Source organism: Mytilus edulis, chromosome 6, assembly GCF_963676685.1.
Source record: "Mytilus edulis chromosome 6, xbMytEdul2.2, whole genome shotgun sequence".
In the NCBI taxonomy this organism is placed as follows: Eukaryota; Metazoa; Mollusca; class Bivalvia; order Mytilida; family Mytilidae; genus Mytilus; species Mytilus edulis.
The window spans coordinates 60,630-80,247 of NC_092349.1; the positions used below are offsets into that span (position 1 = coordinate 60,630).

Consider the following 19,618-nt stretch of genomic DNA (forward strand, 5'->3'; position numbering starts at 1 on the left):
ATTAGTAAATCATGAGGAAGGCAATCAATGGCTTTCGAGAGGTCCATCAACACAGCAGCAATATATTGATTATCACCAATAGCCTTCTTCCAATCCTCAATGATTTTCAAAAGTGCTGTCTGGCAGCCGTATCCTGCTCTAAAGGCAGACAAATATGGGTGAAATATATTTTGAAAAAAATCAACTAGCTGCCTGAATTATCGCCTCTACAAACATCACACAATTTCGAACACTACCTTAACGTACTTGATGATAAAGATGTAATAACAATGTCGCGGTTTAGGACAATGAACCATAAACTGCCGGTTGAAAATGGTAGATGGCAAAAAATTCCCCGAGAACAGAGAAAGTGTCCATTGTGCAGAGTTGTTATAGGTGACGAATACCACTATGTAATGGAATGCAGTAGTCTCTTGACAGATAGAACACTACTTATTGACAAGAAATACCTAACGAACTGTAATGTTTTAAAATTTAATGCTACTATGAACCAAAAACAGAAATCTAAACTTCGAAAATTGTGCCAATTTATTAGAATTATAAATGACAAACTGGATTCTCTCTGATGTTAACCTGTCGGCTATACTGATCATATCTTTGTAAAAAAACTCATATTTAATGCTTCAACAAATGTACATATATATGCAATGTAATGTAAACTAATGTGTTTTTCTGTATACCTTTGTCCAACTTAGGTAATACCAGAATAAAATGATATACAGAACTGTATATATATTAATTTGGAATATATGCTTGGGTAAAGTGCAACTAATAAATACCAGTATGGTCAAATCTGATTGGAGCATATCGTAGGTAAGGCAAGACACACTACCAACTTATCCAAATTATAAGACGATCCCTTTTCAGGCCACCTGGCCCAATGTGCAAAGTAAGCTATTATCATCACTTGGTGTTCGTCGACGTCAGTTAACTTTTACAAAAATATTCTCCTCTGAAACTACTGGCCACAATCATTATGGGGTATCTAGTTTGAAAAAAGTGTCCAATGACCCAGCAAACTAAGGGGCAACTAACCAAGATATGCGCCATGGTGAAAATAAAACATAAAGGGGGGGTGTTATTAGGTCAAAATATATATGCCCTGAAATTTTCAGATAAATCGGACAACCCATTGTTGGGTTGCTGCCCCTGAATCTTTTAATTTTAAGGAAGTTTTGCAGTTTTTGGTTATTATCTTGAATATTAATTTATATAGAGCTAAACTGTAAACTGCAATATTGTTCATCAAAGTAAGATCTACAAATAATTAAGTCAGACATGACCAAAATGGTCAATTGACCCCTTTAGGAGTTATTGTCCTTTATAGTAATTTTATAATAATATTTTGTAAATTTTTGTAATCTTACAAAAATCTTCTCCTCTGAAATTTCACAGACAAATTTAAACAAACTTGGTCACAACCATTATAAGGGTATCGTGTTAAAAAAAATGTGTCCATTGAACCCGCCTGCCAACGAACCGTGGACAGGGTTGCCCAATTCGTCTCAAAATTTCAGGGCAGATAGATCTTAACCCTAAGAACATATAAACATTAAATGTCCATTTTTCTCTAAATGCTTTTGGAGGCAAATGTATCAAAATATTCTGAGAACAACCCAAGCTTAGCAAATTTTAGGGGGACGCACTCCTGCCACGCCCCGCCTGAATCCGTCCCTGTCAGAACCCCTGTCGTTAGGAGGGACGCACTCCTGCCACGTCCCGCCCGCTGAATCCGCCCCTGTCAGAACCCCTGTCGTTAGGAAACGGACGAGTGTCGGAACAAAAGGTGTACGACCCTTCCCTTTGAGTGGCAACAAAAATATATCTATTTTTTCAGTGCACTATTGACAGAGAAATATAGTACAATTGTATTATATGTCTCTGCTATTGATTAACATATTTTTTTTAGAACTCTCCCCGATACTTCAAATGATGCATTCTGAGTCTCATAGTTTCTCCTGATTTTTTTTTCTTCTTATATATTGCTTTCAAGAATCAAATTTATTTTAGTGATTACTCTTTATAAAAGAAGTGTGTGAGGCCCCAAAACCAACCTCAAATTCTGACATAGGGTCTCAAATGTTTTTCCTCTTTTCGAGTGCATTAAAACATTCTTTTATAATAAAAGTTAAATCATTTTTCTGTAAAACGTTATTTAAGAAGTCATTCTCTTAAAAGTTTAAAAGTTAATCAAATTATTTTTATCTTTCACGAAAATAATCACCAGTATTATTTTTTAATAATTTCGGTAAACAAAAATAACCGCACTTGGCGTAAAAATACCACTTTTGCCAGAGGCAATTACGGTACATGTATAATTTTTATGGTCAGTAAACTGTTAGAAAATAAAATAATTTGTGTGTATTTAAAAATGAATTTCATTCTTTTATTTACACAGATATGAATCATTATATGAAAATATTTAAACATTTCATTTAAGATTACATTTTTGTAATTCACAACAATCATTTCTGAAAACTTTTCCAATTCTTACACTGTAACTAGATTTGTTGACGGCGGAAGAACATATGCCATAATCAATTGAGTAGTTCGGCCATATTGTATCCTCCGCCATTTCAAACACAGTGGATTTCATCCCCGATATTTCTTTGGATTTTTACATTACATTCACAATGGATTAATCATTCAATAAGCAAAATCGATACCTTAATACAACTAGGATGTGAATTAATTCTAAAATTGGTTTAAAATGTTTAGTTTGGAATAATATTTCAATGGAAAACGAGACAAGTAAAAAGCAACGGTTTACTAAACGCCGCGAACGTGCACAAGTAAACCAAGTTCCTGATTACGGGAGTGGGGATGATGACCCCCCATCAGTCAAAGACAAACCCCGATCTAAACCCAGGAAGAAGAAAAACATTGTTAATTTATCAGAAGAGGATGTGATAGATGGGTTTGCTATTCTTAGTTTTAAAAGCTTCGAAGATCTTGAGGTGAGATTTTTTTTCATTGATCATTCAAGCATGATCTGATGGTCTTCATCCAAATCCCATTATTCAGATTTTCTTCAAAACCTGTATTTTCATTGTTAGGAAATTTGCTACTGTAATGATTGATTACTTTGCTACTTTGCTGTGGTATGTGTACAATTTCCTAACTCATTAATAACAATGTAATTAAAATAATTACAATGTATCGAAATGTACATTTTGAAATTGACAATTGATTGACAGGGGGCACCTTGCACAAATCTTAATTAGTATTTATATCTTTATTTGCAACCTGTGTAGAATCTACCTGTGTAATATTGCCCCAGGTAGCACATACTAAAATTGAGTGGTCAATCAAGGTGTTAATTAGCTTTGAATAACTTGATTATGAATTGAGATAATTGAATTAAACTTGTTATTTTTAATTGTTGATTGTAGTTAATTGGTTATTAACAAGTGTATTCCCAAACTTGAAAGTTTGAATATACAAAACACATTCAACAGAAGATTTTCAAATCAATGAAATTTCAAAAATAGTATACAGACATTCCACATTCACATTTTACATGTTATACACAGCACCTTTGTAAGAACACTTTTATTTGTGTATTATAGGAGTGTCTTTTGTCTTTGTTTACATTTAGTTTATTCAGATAAATCCTCACATAACAGAAGTACAAATGTATGTATGCTACAGTGTATGATACCAGATAAATAAATCTGAGATTCTAAAACAATGTTGCTGGTTTGACACAGTTTTGTTTACTGAAAGCTAATTGACTTCTGCAGAAACCGAGTTGGTAGAATGTCAGAGTTGCATACATTTACATGTAGTTAAAATTTGCAGAAGACTTGTTCCCTATTAAATTATGTGTAACGTAGAAAAAAAAGGTAAGGAGCAAGTTTTTATAATGAATTTCTTTGTTATGTTGATTATGAAGCAAACAGTGCAATATCCATCAGGTTTACATGAAATATGGATTTTCATTGCATTCCATCCTTAGGGTCCAATCAAATGAACCCATTCCCAATTAGAAGTTTGTTTAGGATCCTAAACTCCAAATAATTTGCAAAATCTATTCTTCATTGTCATGGTACAATTATACAAAAACTACATGTAATCATACTATAAATAGCATTGAAAGGACCTTCCCTGCGAGGCACGCCTTCATTGGGGGAACAAAAATATTGGTTAATGTATTTTATTTATTCCCTCTGATTTTGGATGAGGAGGTTTCCTGATTGCTTATGTCATCCTGCTTATTGTTATAATAATCTTGTAATTTCTCATGTCTTGTTTAGTTTTCGTTCTAAGGCAAAATAATTTTAACTTCAATGTGTTGATCTTACAAAAAGCAGTCAATCCTGCATCACACAAAGACCCATACATGTACAGTTCATGTATGTCAGACCCACTCAATTTTTTACAGATTTCTTTTACTGTTCAGTTACCATGATAAAACAAAGTATTAAAAAGTAAAACATCCATATAACCTGATACAATGTACATACATGTAGGTCTACATGTACATGTACAAGTAACCATAAGAAAATACCTGTACGTCTAAAGAGTGATATCTTTAGTACATGTATGCCTATTTTTTACAAAAAGAAGTTTTGATTCATTGTTCACACCTTTTACAGAATCTTTAAATAATTTTACTCTCTTTTGTGGATATTTTATGAACATTGACTACTATTTTATATTGATTTAAAAATTTTGAAATAAAATTCAGTCTTCTAAGAATATAAAATATAAAACACATTATTTCCAATATTTTTTGTCCTCCAATTGAACATGTCTGACATCATGCTAAGGAAGATTGACATTTATAACAGGGGTTGGGGTTTTTGTAGTTACATGTACAGGCTTTTCTCATGTATCCACGTCTTTGTTTTACAAATTAAAAAAAAATGTTTTTTTAATCAAAAAGTCTGTCTATCTTTTAATTTAAAACGAAATCAGATTAAATAACCACACCACAGTAATTTGTTTTTATGTAGTCTGCGGAACCATTATAATTTAAAGTAATAAAAGTACATATCTCTGTCTTAATTTGTATACATGTAATGCTTTGATATACAGTCGTAAACAAAACATTGCTGACTTTTGATTTATAAAGAGGAATCTTGTAGTTAATTTTAATTTTACTTGAGTGAATTGGGGAATTGTGTGATGACTGAATACAGTAAATCATGTGGCCGTGGTGATGAGAGTAAAAACCCTGATTGTTATTTATGCAAATTTAAGTAACAGTTGATTCACAATAGAAACGGAAAATACCACTCGACTGATGAATTCAATACAACAACACTTTGCAGCTCTTCTCAAAATTATTACACGTGATAAATACCAAGAATTATTTTCCTGTTTTATAAGTCATGAGAGAAGTGCAATTTAAAACAATGGTATGAGAAATGAAATTCTAAGATTAACTTCTTGTAATTGATTCAAGATTCATTGAAATGTTTCAATAGAAGTATTAAAACTCCCAATTTGGAATGTGTATTTTAATTTAGATACATGTACAAATGTATCTGGTGCATGATCCTCTCTTAAGATGGTCCCAAGTTTTAAACCTTTTGTTCACTAGACCCTGAAATGTATGAAGAGGGTTTACATTTGTCTTGTCATGATCAAGCCAAATTGATAAGTAAACTTTGAATACATCTTGATAAATAAAAACAAATATTGTTTACATCATCATTTTCTGTTTATTTTATAAAGGTAAACTTTTAAACTAAAAAGAAAAATTATCGTATTTTGCAACCCTGCACACACTCGTATTTATATCTATCAAGATGTGTGTACATGTATACCACATGTGTATCAGTAAAAACAAGGTTTGACCTTTGCTGACACCACTTATAGGATCATAATACTGTTGGTTCAATACATTATCCGAAAACAAATAAATGAATTATCTTATATATACTGATGAAGGAAATATTTAGTCTCAACAAAAAATCCTGATGATAAAACTTTGACAGATTATTAATGTGGTTATCAGACAGGGTGTAAGAATTCTCAGGCCCTTATTTTGATTTTGATACTAAGTTAAAAATTTATTTCAGTTGGCCCACATCAGAAGATTCTTTAAACACTCCCATACAATAATATTCTGGCATAGTATGCCTTAAATGTCCATTGTACCTAATAATGTTTGTATTTTTAAAATATTTCCTTTGACAGGGGCTGGGTTCTCAAAGAGGCATGCTTGCTTATGTTCAGTTCATGTACATGTAGGGCTAATACACTCTTAGGGTTTGATGGCCCTGTTGTCAATCGGTCTACACCTGATGATTAGCCACTTTAAGTCTGATGATGTCTCAGCCAAATAAAATTTTATTCAGTGACAGCCCATTCAGGCCAAATACAATGTAGATTCTAGATCTTCACACACAATATGTCTGACCATTATGATTAACCCTTTAACCCCCAATCCCGCCTGTAGGCGTGATGGCGACAACCATTATTTGATGGCCCGTATGACCCTCCATACTTTTAATCCCGAATCCCAATAAGTAGTTTAATAGATGAGCATCAGTTACAGCATCAGGAGTTTGCTCATTTGCATATAATTTGCCTGATTTTCCAAAAATGTCTTGGGGGCGAATGAGTTAAAGTCAATATTGATGATCAAATCTTGAATGTTTCCATACATGTACAATACATGTATATATCTACCACGGCATGAGCTCTCTTATATATATTTATTCACATCTGTTTTACATGTAGTTAAAGACATGGGGTCTTTAAATTATACAGCTTGACAATAATCTATATTATATTGTCAATAATTGTATTATATACAGTACATTTTTAAACAACTGTGTGTATTTAGTCACTGTAAAAGCCTTCAACAATGAGTGAAATCCATACTGCATGTAAGCATGTACATTTATTTAATAAGGATATAGATATAGGAAGATGTGGATAATGAGTGCTGAATGAGACAACTCTCCATCCAAGTCATAATTTATAAGAGTAAATCATTGTAGGTCCTGTCTTCAACACGGAGCCTAGGTTCACGCCGAACAGCAAGCTATAAAGGGCTTAAAAATAACTAGTGACTGTGTAAAACCATTCAAACGGGAAAACTAACGGTCTAATCTATATAAAAAACTAGAAACACTTATGAACCACATAAATAAACAACAACCACTGAACATCAGATTCCTGACTTAGGACAGGTGCAAACAATTGCAACGGGATTAAACGTTTCAATGGTACCAAACCTTCTCCCTTTTCTGAAACAGTATTATAACATCACAACATATATACATGTATTTAAATGTAATATACATTTATGGGCCAGATTCTTAATAATATTAAAGTAAAAATATGTGTAACATGTATGATTGCCCAATGAGACATACATGTAATGATAATCCAGAAACCAACTGACATATGAATATTACAAAGCACTAATGAGGTTGTGCCATGTCAAATAATGAATACATGTAACTCTTACAAAAACACCGTCCCCCATTCCTCTATTACATAAAGGCTGTCTCCCATTCCTTAGTGTGTTCTGATGCTGCTGCAAATTGGAATAAATCAATAGCGTAAATTATTCGGTTAGGGAGAAAAATGTCTTTTCTCTTTGTTTTCTCAGACAAAGTTTTACCTTACTTAGGTAAAAAGATATTTAACTTTATAAGCTTTGACTTATTTAAAGAGCTTACGTCTACATGAAACTATGTGTATTATAACAAAATCTGTCATTAATGTATAAAAACATGTAAGGCCAAATAACAATAGAAAGTATGTGTGTTTATTAATGTCTCCCAGCCCACCTTTATGTTAAAAATGCTCTACCCCTTGTTTCCATGTATCAATAAGTCTCATCGAAGACTCCTCTAAAGGAGTTATTAAACTCAAGATAAAATAAGAAATGTTAAAAAAATCAATACCATTCTGACTCTATTTCTCTACTTGTGACAACACATGTACATGTGTATTTATTAGTCTCCTACGGACGGACCAAGTCTTTAAGGGGACTTTTGGTTTGCACTTTTTCTTTCTGTCTGTCTGTCTGTCCATTCGTCAGTCCGTCAAATCAGTTTTCCAGACTTTTTTCTTCATGCTTGCAGATATTGATTTGATATTTGGTGTGTAAATGTTTTATCATGACAAGTTACAGGTCAAGTTCAATTTTCAGGATTTCAAGCTTTTCCCCTGGTTCAGTCAGAGCCCTTTAGTTTCCCTAGTTTTCAGAGACCTCAAAGTTGTCTGCTACTATAAGTATATAAGTAAGCATGATTTCTGAAGTCAATACAAAACATTATTTACAATTTTGGTTACATGTAGTCCAAAAAAAGTCACATATCATTTAAAGCCTGTGACAATAATGGGAATAGTATCAACAGCTAGCTAGTGTATATTAAACTAGAAATAGAAATATTTTGGTCCAAAATTTTGAATAAGCTTTTCTCTCATCCTTGAGAATAGATGCCCACTGGGGGTTCGTGCTTTCTTAATTGTCCCCGCACTATGAAGTACAGGGAGCACATGCAAATGAATTATACAGCAATTTTTTGATTGTTATAATTTTTTATGTGTAAGTTTATGTATGTGTGACGATTGTAAACGTTGATTGTAAACGTTGATTGCATGGATGTAGTTATAACTCTATAATACTTGTATGTATGTTAATTATGTCATTCAAGGTTCTATAGTGTCAAAAAATTCCTTTTTTTAGGGGTCATCCATCATTTATTGCTTAACCAGAAAACCATCCTTGGTTGTCATTGACGGTTAATGATTAATGGCGAAAGCTTTTAAGAATGGGGGTAGTTAAACCAAATTGTTTACCTGTAAATAGGGCTCAGGTGTTCACGAAAGGTGATCTGATCAACGCTGTTTATTATAGAAATCGACACAGGTTATGAGTCAACACAGTTATTCAGTTTCATAGTTGGGAATTTAAATGTTTTCATACAATTTTTTGTTTGATCATTCTGTAAACTTTAATAAGTTAGTTTTGTCTCTGGATGTTTTGACAAGTGCATTGTTATTTAAGAAGAGAATTGTATTGTAACTGTAGCAGATTGCTTCCCTGATACAAATGCTTGTTTCTCCAGAGTATTACGATATTAAATTAATTTTGTAGGGAAATCGGAAGAATGATTCTATATTCCCTCGGGTGAATGCAAAGAAATTTTTTATTGACTTGTGAACAGCCATTCTTAGTTTAATTATCACTGCATTTTTGCAATCAGATAGGCTTAGTTTTCACTGAAGTTAAAATAAGTGAAAAGTAAAATCACAAAAATACCGATTTCTGAGGAAAATTTAAATGGAAAGTCCCTAATTAAATGGCGAAACAATTGCTCAAACACATCAAGCGAATGGATAATAACTGTCATATTCCTGACTTGGTACAGACATTTTCTTATGTAGAAAATGGTGGATTAAACCTGGTTTAATTATAAGCTTGCTAAACCTCTCTGTTGTATGACAGTCACATCAAATTCCATTACGTTGAATGGATACATTTGTATATACATAGATCTTCTTCTACACATGTACATTTTGCACATCATATTGTGTTATTCAATGTTTATACTGTTTACTACAGTACATGTACACATATATATATATTTTCAGTCTACATTAAAACCAGAGTAAGACTCACATTTTTTTAAAATCAAATATATTTGTCGATTCTATACACATGTAAAAAAAATACATACTTCAACCCATAATTTTGCAAGCCGCACTCAGGACTGATTACTTATATTAAATTTAAAGGTGTGAGGCTATTGAGCAAAGACAGTATGTTTAGGCAATTTAGGCATGCATTATTCTTGGATAGGATATATATATATAGTTGAAAATAAATATATTCTATTAATATTTTGATCTGCTAATTAATTTAAAAGTGAAAAACTGTGGCAGACCCACATTAAACACAGATTCATTAAAATGCCTTATTGATTAATCTTAATTACGACATTACAATTAATTACAAATGAATTATTAATATGAAGATTCTCGTGTTATGTTCTAGTTGAAATGAACGAGCAGATCAATTTCACATTAACTACAGTTACCAGTGTTCCAATGGTGTAACACAATAATTGAACGGAGAATTATAATTTAGCATTTAGAGGACTTTTCAACAAAAAGGGAATTACTGAATCATAATGGTATAAGATTGATTGATTGATGTTTGCTTATTGTCATTAGAGAAATTTAGATCAACTAGCTGAAGACATTTGAGATCACCTTATTTAATTTGGATTTGGCTTTTTTATTTAAGACCTTTAGATATTCTAGTAAATTCCGTTATAGTCCTTAAATGGCCTCACATATTTGTGTTGAGCATTCTTTATTAGGAGATTTTTAGAAAAGTATGCAGAATCGATTATCCAGATTCACAAAATTTATAAAGTGTGATTTTCACTTTGACATATAAAGAAATCACATAACCAGTAGAAAATTAGCCCTGACTCTCATGGTCTCCAGCCAAAAAACCTACATAATACGATAATTTCTATCTTAGATAAATTTCGACAAAATGTCCTGACATTGGACTTATGTTGGGGTTTTCTTTTTCCATCTTCAATCTAGTGCTACATTTCACAAATGTTGATCGAGGATTTTTGAAAAAAGGGCCCTGAGACTCAGGCAAGACAGTGTTAGGAGTGGCACTTTTAAAAAATCTATTCATTAATGGTTATCAACAATAAATTAGCTCCATATAGACCCCCTCCCAAATCTGCCTCTGTTTGGTTACATTATTGTGACAAATTTTACCCATCTTTAATAATATGTGTAGTGCTGTTCAAGTAGGTGTTTTTAACATTGATATTTGTTTTGATGGCTGCAGGTCCAGTGACAGTGACTTCATTAACTGCCCACATTATAGTGGACATGATGACTGAAAAATTACTCACCAGGCATTAAACAGCCATCAATCCATCCAATTGAAAAATTATAATCCATTAAAGTATTTATTTACCATGTCTACAAGTTGACTTACATGTAAATAGTATATTGACTTAAATTACCAGTGAGACAAGGTGGTGACCTGATAAATCTTAATTCTTCAGACATCAATGTTAAACATGTGTAGGAGAGCTGTACATTTGTTTATTTGATGTTGTAAGCTTTGTTTATAAGTGAGGCCATTGAAATTATAAATGTGGTATCATGGATCATTTGACATCAAAGATCTATATGTTTACATTAGAAGTTTGATGCACATGTACATAAGAAATTTGATGCACATGTACATATTTTTTTTTTATGCACATGTACATTAGGATTTTGATGCACATGATTATAACATAAGAAATTTGATGCACATGTACATAAGAAATTGATGCACATGTACATAAAAGTTAGATGCACATGTACATAAGAAATTGATGCACATGTACAAATGTAGCATAAGAAATTTCATGCACATGTAAATTTAAAGTTTGATGCACATGTTTATTAAAGGTTTGATGCACATGATCATAAAATTTTATGCACATGTACATTATATGATCGAGTACATTGAAAGTTTGATGCACATGTACATTAAAAATGTGATGTGTAAATATTAAAGCATTTTAAATGATTTATAATGAAATTAATGAATAACATACAAATATGGTCCATGATTGACAGCTGCATTGATTATCTCTAAAATAACAAACAGCAATGCTAAAATTGTCAGGATATTTTACATCAAACTTATTTATCTAAAGATATAAGAAAAGTTATAACTTGGAAAATGTAAAGAGCGGGATAACACATGTGTCTAATGGGAACATATACTTGTTTGATGCTTAACTTTTTGGAGTTCACAACATATTTTAAGTTCTATTGGTGTTATATTATGTAACAGTTTATATTAAAGGTAGACATTTTTACTTTATGTTATATATATATACCCTATTCTTGAACTGTTTGATATCAAATCAACAATGAGTTAATGAATTTTTGGATCAAAGAAATGCTTTAGATTAATTCAGATAATCTTGCCAAGTAATTATTTAAATGTCTAGGTGTCTTACGAACATTTAGATTCCCCCAACACATATAATAACTGTTGGCTTATGTCTATATTACTGATTAAAAGTACATCGAAAAAGAAAGTATTTGGCATCTTTTTCATGACACCACATATTTACATCAGGTTAAATTTCTCTTTGCCAAAAAAAAAAGACCATAGCAAAGGTCAAACATGATCCTTCTGAATTGCTGTATTTCATACTAGGGTTACAGTGAGGCAACAAGCAAAAGGTCGCCTTGCAGTGGCGGATCCAGGGGAGGGTTCCGGGGGTTGGAACCCCCCTTTTTTTTGTCAATATATCACGACTAATGTATATATGAATGGGGACACAAGTTGGAACCCCCCTTTTGTAAATGGCTGGATCCGCCCCTGCCTTTGTAAAGCCTATGTAACAGTACATGCATGTAGGAATAGCACAAAGAAGTATTACTGTTGACAAAAGACACCACATACACAATTCATTGAATAGATCTCATACACGAGCATAAGGCCCTTTGACTTGTTCAGTTTCATTTTCACTAATATGTTATATAATAATAAAAAAAAACATTTGTGACCTCATGATGTCAGATGATAATAGGTAAATTTTCAAATATCTATTTCCTATCTAGTCAGTGTTATATGTTATCTATAATTATGATTGTGATAATGCCCCGATTTACCAGTAATCCTAAATTGAAAATAAACTAGAAATAGGGGTCATGTAGTAGTGCCTTTAATCCTTTTGCTCCTTTGACCATAATTTTGCCTAAGACATCCAATAGATAGCATGATGCCAGAGCCATTCTATGGTGCCTGAAGACATCCAATAGATAGCATGGTGCCAGGGCCATTCTATGGTGCCTAAGACATCCAATAGATAGCATGGTGCCAGGGCCATTCTATGGTGCCTAAGACATCCAATAGATAGCATGGTGCCAGGGCCATTCTATGGTCATTTCATACACTGCTTTACATTTGTATTGTATTCAAACTGTCCACACACAAGCCTTCACCTAAATTGTAAATTGATCTCTGTACAAATGAATCAATCTGGTGTCAGATTACATTGAGGGATTTTTGTCTGAAGAATGTCGAAGGTTTTTCAATCTTCAGTCATGATAGTTAACTAAATGATGAGACATACAGTGTTATCGATTCTCTTTGCTAATGTTTACTCACAATACATACACATTATATGTGGTATGTTAGGTATTTTCATAGACACTGTTATACCTGAATGCACAACTAGACGCCTTAATAAAATCCATTGGGTTATTCAATTTTTCGTCAGAAGGGTTTGTTACATCCTCGACCCTGTGATCTTTAATAGTGTATAATACATCGTAATAAAAGCAAAAGGACTTAATATCCAATTGATTTATTTAAATAATATTCTAGGCTTGTTTTTGGTGGAAGAAGACTTCAAAATTCTTTTGACATGTTTTGACCATTTAATACTTGATAGATGCATAGTTCTTGGGGAAAAGGTGCTCATTTTTTACAGTGGGTTGTAATGTTCTTCCAATGAGGGTAACCACTCATTTGGAGTGTTGTTTCCAACCTGTTAAAGGTCCATCTTTGTGCATAATTCAAAATTGGAAATTTCAACAAGCATCTAATATTCTTACACAAGAAAATAAACCCTGGTCTGCTAGCTACATGTTCATCTTTTCTACCGATTTAATAACTAGAATCATGCAAACAGACTTAAGAAAAAGGCATGTAAGTTCATCATACAAATATGACACTTTTTCTAGACAATCCAGATCGTGCAAAATACTTCGCTAAAAATTGTAACCTTTAAAATTGTTGCCGCGCACTAAAAGCCCCCATGGGAACTTTCAAAAGTTGGCGGGTATGTAACAAGTCTTACTATTTTTATATATGCCCCATTTATGGGCATTATGTTTTCTGGTCTGTCCATCCGTCCTGCTTCAGGTTAAAGTTTATGGTCGAGGTAGTTTTTGATGAAGTTGAAATCCAATCAACTTGAAACTTAGTACACATGTGTTCCTTATGATATGATCTTTTTAATTTTACTGCCAAATTAAAGATTTTACCTTATTTTCACAGTCCACTAAACATACAAATGATTGTAGGATGGGAAATCCATGTACTTATGACACATTCTTGTTTGAAGAAAAAAAATACTTCATAACGATAATGGAACAAAGCAGACTGGGTTAGTGGGGCTGCTTTTATGGTAATTCAAGGTACCTTTTATTCACCTTCTTCCACCTCAGAGCTATCAGCTCTTTGATTATTACGAACCCCATTAAAAAAATTGATATGTGATAATATTAAAAAATGTATGTAATTTTATCAATTGAGATGTTTTAGTTGGAATTTATGTCTCTTAAATTAAAATGACTGCTGAATTTAAAAAAAGAAGATTATTTCTGGTTGGCCTCATGAATGTATAAAGATAAGTACTTTTAAAACATTCATGCTCAATTATGCAACCTCTGCTTATACATGTATCATTGATGTTATGGAGGAAAAATTTACCAGGAAACTATTCTATGAAACCAGAATTTAAAACCTGTCATGATTTCCTATTACAAGGTATTGAGTGCATTGTTTTTAATTAGTAATTTACATTGTTGCATATAAATATTTAAAATATTTAAAAAAAAATGTGATATCAGCTTTAAATTTAAAACCATATTAAGTCAAATAGTGTGAGGTGCTGAGTCAGAGGGGTATATACATTAAATAACATTTTTTATCAACTATATGTTCAAGCTTTAAGTTTTAAGTTTCATATTGTTTAAATAAGTATTGGAATAAGTTGACACTGGGTATCTTTAAGTTAGTGGTAAATAGCCCAACTCAGGCAGCTCACTATTTCAAATGGCAACTCTCTTAAAAAAATTAGTTTGCAATTTTTATTTAAAAAAAGATATGGATTGAGTGAAACAGTTAATATTGAGCTGTGTGAATAGATGGGAATCAGACTTATGTAAATGTATATCAATACATCTGTTAACCTATTTCTGATTGAAAACATCTCTATACAAAATCTGTATTTTAATAGAACATGTTTGAAAATTGAGCTGTTATAAAAACCTTAAAAAACATAAGAAAGTTATAAAATAAATCAAAAATGTATACATTTAGGGGCCAGCTGAAGGACGCCTCCGGGTGCGGGAATTTCTCGCTGCATTGAAGACCTGTTGGTGACCTTCTCTATGGTCGGGTTGTTGTCTCTTTGACACATTCCCATTTCCATTCTCAATTTTATTTTATACATGTACATGTATACTTTATGTGCACTTGTTAATGCATAAAGGTTGATTTCTATCTTATTACTAAGTTAATATGTAATTGAATTAATTAGTATAAGTATTAAATATTAATAATGAAGTATTAAATCTATATCTTCTTCATCTAGAATTGATAGGTGTACAATAATCAGTATCAAGACTATAAGAAACAGACTTCAAGCATATGATACAGCAGAAATACTGTCCAATTATATTTTGCTGGTTGGAAAATGGCAAAAAAAACGTCTATATCTTAAGAAAACAAAAACTATATTTTTGAACTTAACTTACATCTGTTTGAAGTATTTCTCACAATATTCTGTTACTTACAAAGTGATTACAAAAACATATGTTGATATCTAGAATATTAATGGAATAATTAGGTTACACAGAATGAGAGGGTGAATGTAGTAAAGTATTGAAGGGATGAAAAGAGGGAATTTAAGGATATTTTACAATCTCATCTTTGTTACTTGATTTTCCCTGGTAGGAATTCTTGGAGGGTTTTAACTCGAATAATTACAGCGCCCCCTTACGGTCAGTGTGATCGAAGTGATCGTAATATAACGACTGGATTATTCGGGTTAGGAGGGTTTTAGATTTTGATGACCTTTGATACAAGGTCAAATTGCAAGTGGAAATTCCAGCTGTGTTTTTCTCTGCAAACCTTCAGTAATATTAAAGGCTTGTCTTTGTTCTAAAACTTGTAAAATATTAAAGGTACATTTGAACATACATTTATTTGAATGTAACAATTTCATTGAATTCTTAGATACTTAAAATGTAGTTTATTTGTAAGTAATATATATTTTTTGTAAATTGGATATTTATACATACATAACATAGAATATGTCTCAGCTCTATGTTTCAAAGCTCTTACATCATAACTGAATTATTATGTAAACATTAACATAATTAATCAAAGCAATATCATATATATCATGTAATTACACAAGAAATATATATATACAACACAATGCAAAGCTCATGCAGTATAAAGCTTGTGCAAGCATAAAAGCCCTATCTCAAGAAGCACAAGTGTATCATGTATGTATGTAAAAGCATCTTGTGCACAGTTTATGCATAAACAAGAAGATAGAGCTTAATTGTCACTTTCTGCAACACAGTAAGGTGGACATTGAAATAACTAAGGTGTCTCTGTGTCTTTGCATCCATCTGTCCCCTGTTTTGTAGTATATGCATTGTCTGCTTAATTAATTCCTGATATTATTTAATTTTGTGAAATTAATAACACTCAATGAACCTCTGGGTTTGATATTAGCAAAACATATATTGGACGATTGTCAGTATCCGAAAATCTTGAGTGCTCTAGCTAATATACAAGTCTTAAAGGAGTTTATTACTGGTATGCCCCTTTTGAAATAAATTATATTGAAAATTGCATTGCCCACTCAGATGAAATTATATAATAATACTTTTTAATAACATTTGAAAAGGATAATACATTTATGAGATGGATTTTATGCAAACTTTAACATGAACAAAAAGCCTGTGTTTAAGTATGAAGTAGGGACTATTTTACTAGTCAGGTTGACTATTAAGAGGTCATACATTTTGTACCATCAAAAATAGTCTTTTTTATAATTGCTTTGATGTAAAAAAAAAATCAGGACTATGATCTACATTATCCCTTTCCTTCGATTTTTATAAGCGACAAAAATAAGTTCGTCTCCCTATAGCTGACATATCCATTGTAAGCGGATGGCATTTCATTTGTTAGACAATCTAAGTATAAGTCGTTAAATCACGACACTTTGACACTTATGACATAGTCTGTTTAAATGGCGTGTATGGGGCGATAGTGGTATTACTTGATAATTGGATTTCACCTGGATTTTTATGTACCGATAGGCTTAGCATAGACTCGCTGCGATTAAAGAGACCTAGGTTTTTTCGTACTTGTGTGGTGACGAGGGGGTTTGCTTTATGAATAGCTTTTTGTAACAAAAGACCTGGTCCTTCGTTAGAATCTACACCTACGCCAAACAGGAAGTTGGTACAGAAACTTTCTCCAAGGTTTTTGTTTCTATCCTCTGTACAAGCAAAAGTGGTAATATAATATAAGTTACACAAGTGGCTACTTATATACAAGTGTTGTGAGGCCTGTGAGGATTAATAAAATAAATTGTTGACTTGCTCATATAATAATCTGTATAGGCTTCAGTCACTTTATCAATCTGGGAGGAAAGGATTATAATTTCTTTGTTATTGTAAACAAAATATTTATTGAATTAACCATATCAGTTTCCTTTAGTTCTTTACCAGAGGAAGGAGTGTATAAAACCAATAAGAACATCACAGCACATGTGTCAAAATCTAAGACCAGATTTTCTTATGATATCTATCTTTTTATGAATTGATGGAGATTAATGTTAGGAAATATCAGCAAAAATGTTAATTGTATGTTTTTGTTGCCACACAACTGCAGTTGTTTCATCTGGACACCAAAATCTCCATACCTTATCAATCATTATATAGCAGCTTGGGGAAATTGATAAAGATTTACATATGTTGGACCCCCCCCCCCCATTTCCCCCTTAAATTTTGTTAGTCCAGAAAAAGTCTAATAAATTGTTTAATGTCCTTATAAGATATTGATTAACCTCTGACAATTTCATAATTAAAACGCCTGAATTTTGTAGTAAGAATTTTTTTTATTTTTTCAAATTTTCAAATATAATTGATGATTAGAAAGTAAAAAGAGCAAAAGATAATTTGTCTGAAATTAGTTTATGTATGTTTAAACTGTCATTAAATGGATTCAGAAATAAAAATGCATGAGATAATAATTTTATAATGCCCCAGATGTCTCCTTATGCTATGAAATAATTTGTGAGTAACTGCAATTATTTAGAAAGGATAAAATCCAGAATTAAAGTGGACGGCTGAGTTTAAATCTTTAGCTATTAAATACATATGAATAATGAAGGAAAGAAAAATAACCTGTTATCAATAGCCGTACATTTGATATTCAACAATTGTAGCATAAAATCACATTTGCTACAATGTAACATTAATGTGACGGTGACGTGTAGAAAATCCTGAAGAATAAAGATTGCCACAGTTGACAATACCGAATCAATACCAATAATACAAATGTACTTCCAACGATTTCTGTTGATAATAGCCGGTTTGTTTTCTATCAGATCAGAGCATATGAATTGAAAGATTTTTATATGATCGCTTGCAAGCATCTGGTGTTGAATTTCTAGTTATCGATGTTGTTTTATGATTGTGGTAGTAAAATATGTAGACGTGGATTAATTATCAGTTGGGACATGCCTTAATTAGTTAATTGTCAAATTAATTAGGCAGGTATATTTGTAAATATTGTTGTGGAAATGAAATAATAATGTGGTTTTGGATGTCGTGAATCATACACATAGCTCAGGGGCAATTAATACTAGTATTAAAAAGAAAATTGGTTTGTGTCCTCATCAGTAGATTGACAAAAGACAAGTCGCCATTAAGCGCATAGACATGCATAAAAACGTTATTAAGAAACTGAGTTTCAGCTGCAGATGATGGGTGTAATTTGAGATACTTGATAATGTATTTTTCAGATCAAATTTTCAGCTCAAGTTAATAGCATTGGTGATCAAATTTGTAATTTGTAATTTCAGAGCTTGTTGCTATGAAAATGTAAATGGTCATCTGATGATATCAGATGTTCTTAATGGTTATGTTAAATATCTGTGAATTCTATGTTTTACACAAAAAAATAAATAACCATGACCTTTTCAGAGCTGTTAAAATCTATTTTGAGTTTATTTGAGTAGCTTTCATCAATGTATCATTATCTGTAATTACATATCATCTAACATTGTTGGGTTGATGTTTAGACGAGTTGTATATACATTATGTACACAGCCATGTATCACCATCATTGATGGCGATCCGATGGATACATCTGTTGTAGGGTTGTCACTGACTCAGACGTACTTATATATATATACTGAAGAGGACACAAACCAATTTTCTTTTTAATACTAGTATTAAGTATATATATATATAGTACATGTAGTATACAACACTCCAGAGTTCTGGTAGTCTACTTGATCAAATTTGTCAGGTCTGACACTCAGTGACTGCAGGACTAATCAACACAGTCTGCTTTAAATTTCCAATTCGTGATGGAGGGGCCTTAGTTTAGTTTAAACATATGTATTTATAGTGGATTGGGAAACAAGTTTTGCAACTTATATTAATCCCTTTCAACTTTGCGGGTGCGAGTGCTGCCTTGTAGCGGCATGTAGCCTACTCTTTTTCGAAATCTACAAGGGAGTCAACGTGCAAGAGATATGGCTCTCTCTTAACACGGGTCAGCCATTTATCGTCCTCTTCCGACGGACTATCATCGTTTCCTCAAGAGGGGCCTTAA

The 19,618-nt window shown here is 32.1% G+C and overlaps 1 protein-coding gene across 4 annotated transcripts in view; it reads left to right on the forward strand.

Annotated features, from left to right (window-relative positions):
• The first annotated feature begins 2,533 nt into the window (after nucleotides 1–2,533).
• Nucleotides 2,534–19,618, forward strand: part of LOC139526877 (autism susceptibility gene 2 protein-like) — a 133,368-nt gene continuing 116,283 nt past the window's right edge. For 3 of the 4 annotated variants that reach the window (XM_071322010.1, XM_071322012.1, XM_071322013.1), the window contains exon 1: nucleotides 2,544–2,957. In XM_071322010.1, coding sequence (XP_071178111.1) covers nucleotides 2,736–2,957 — 222 coding nt within the window. In that variant the 5' untranslated portion in view covers nucleotides 2,544–2,735. Of the gene's footprint in view, nucleotides 2,958–19,618 lie in introns of all 4 variants that reach the window. The other variant, XM_071322011.1, reaches the window with a different exon arrangement.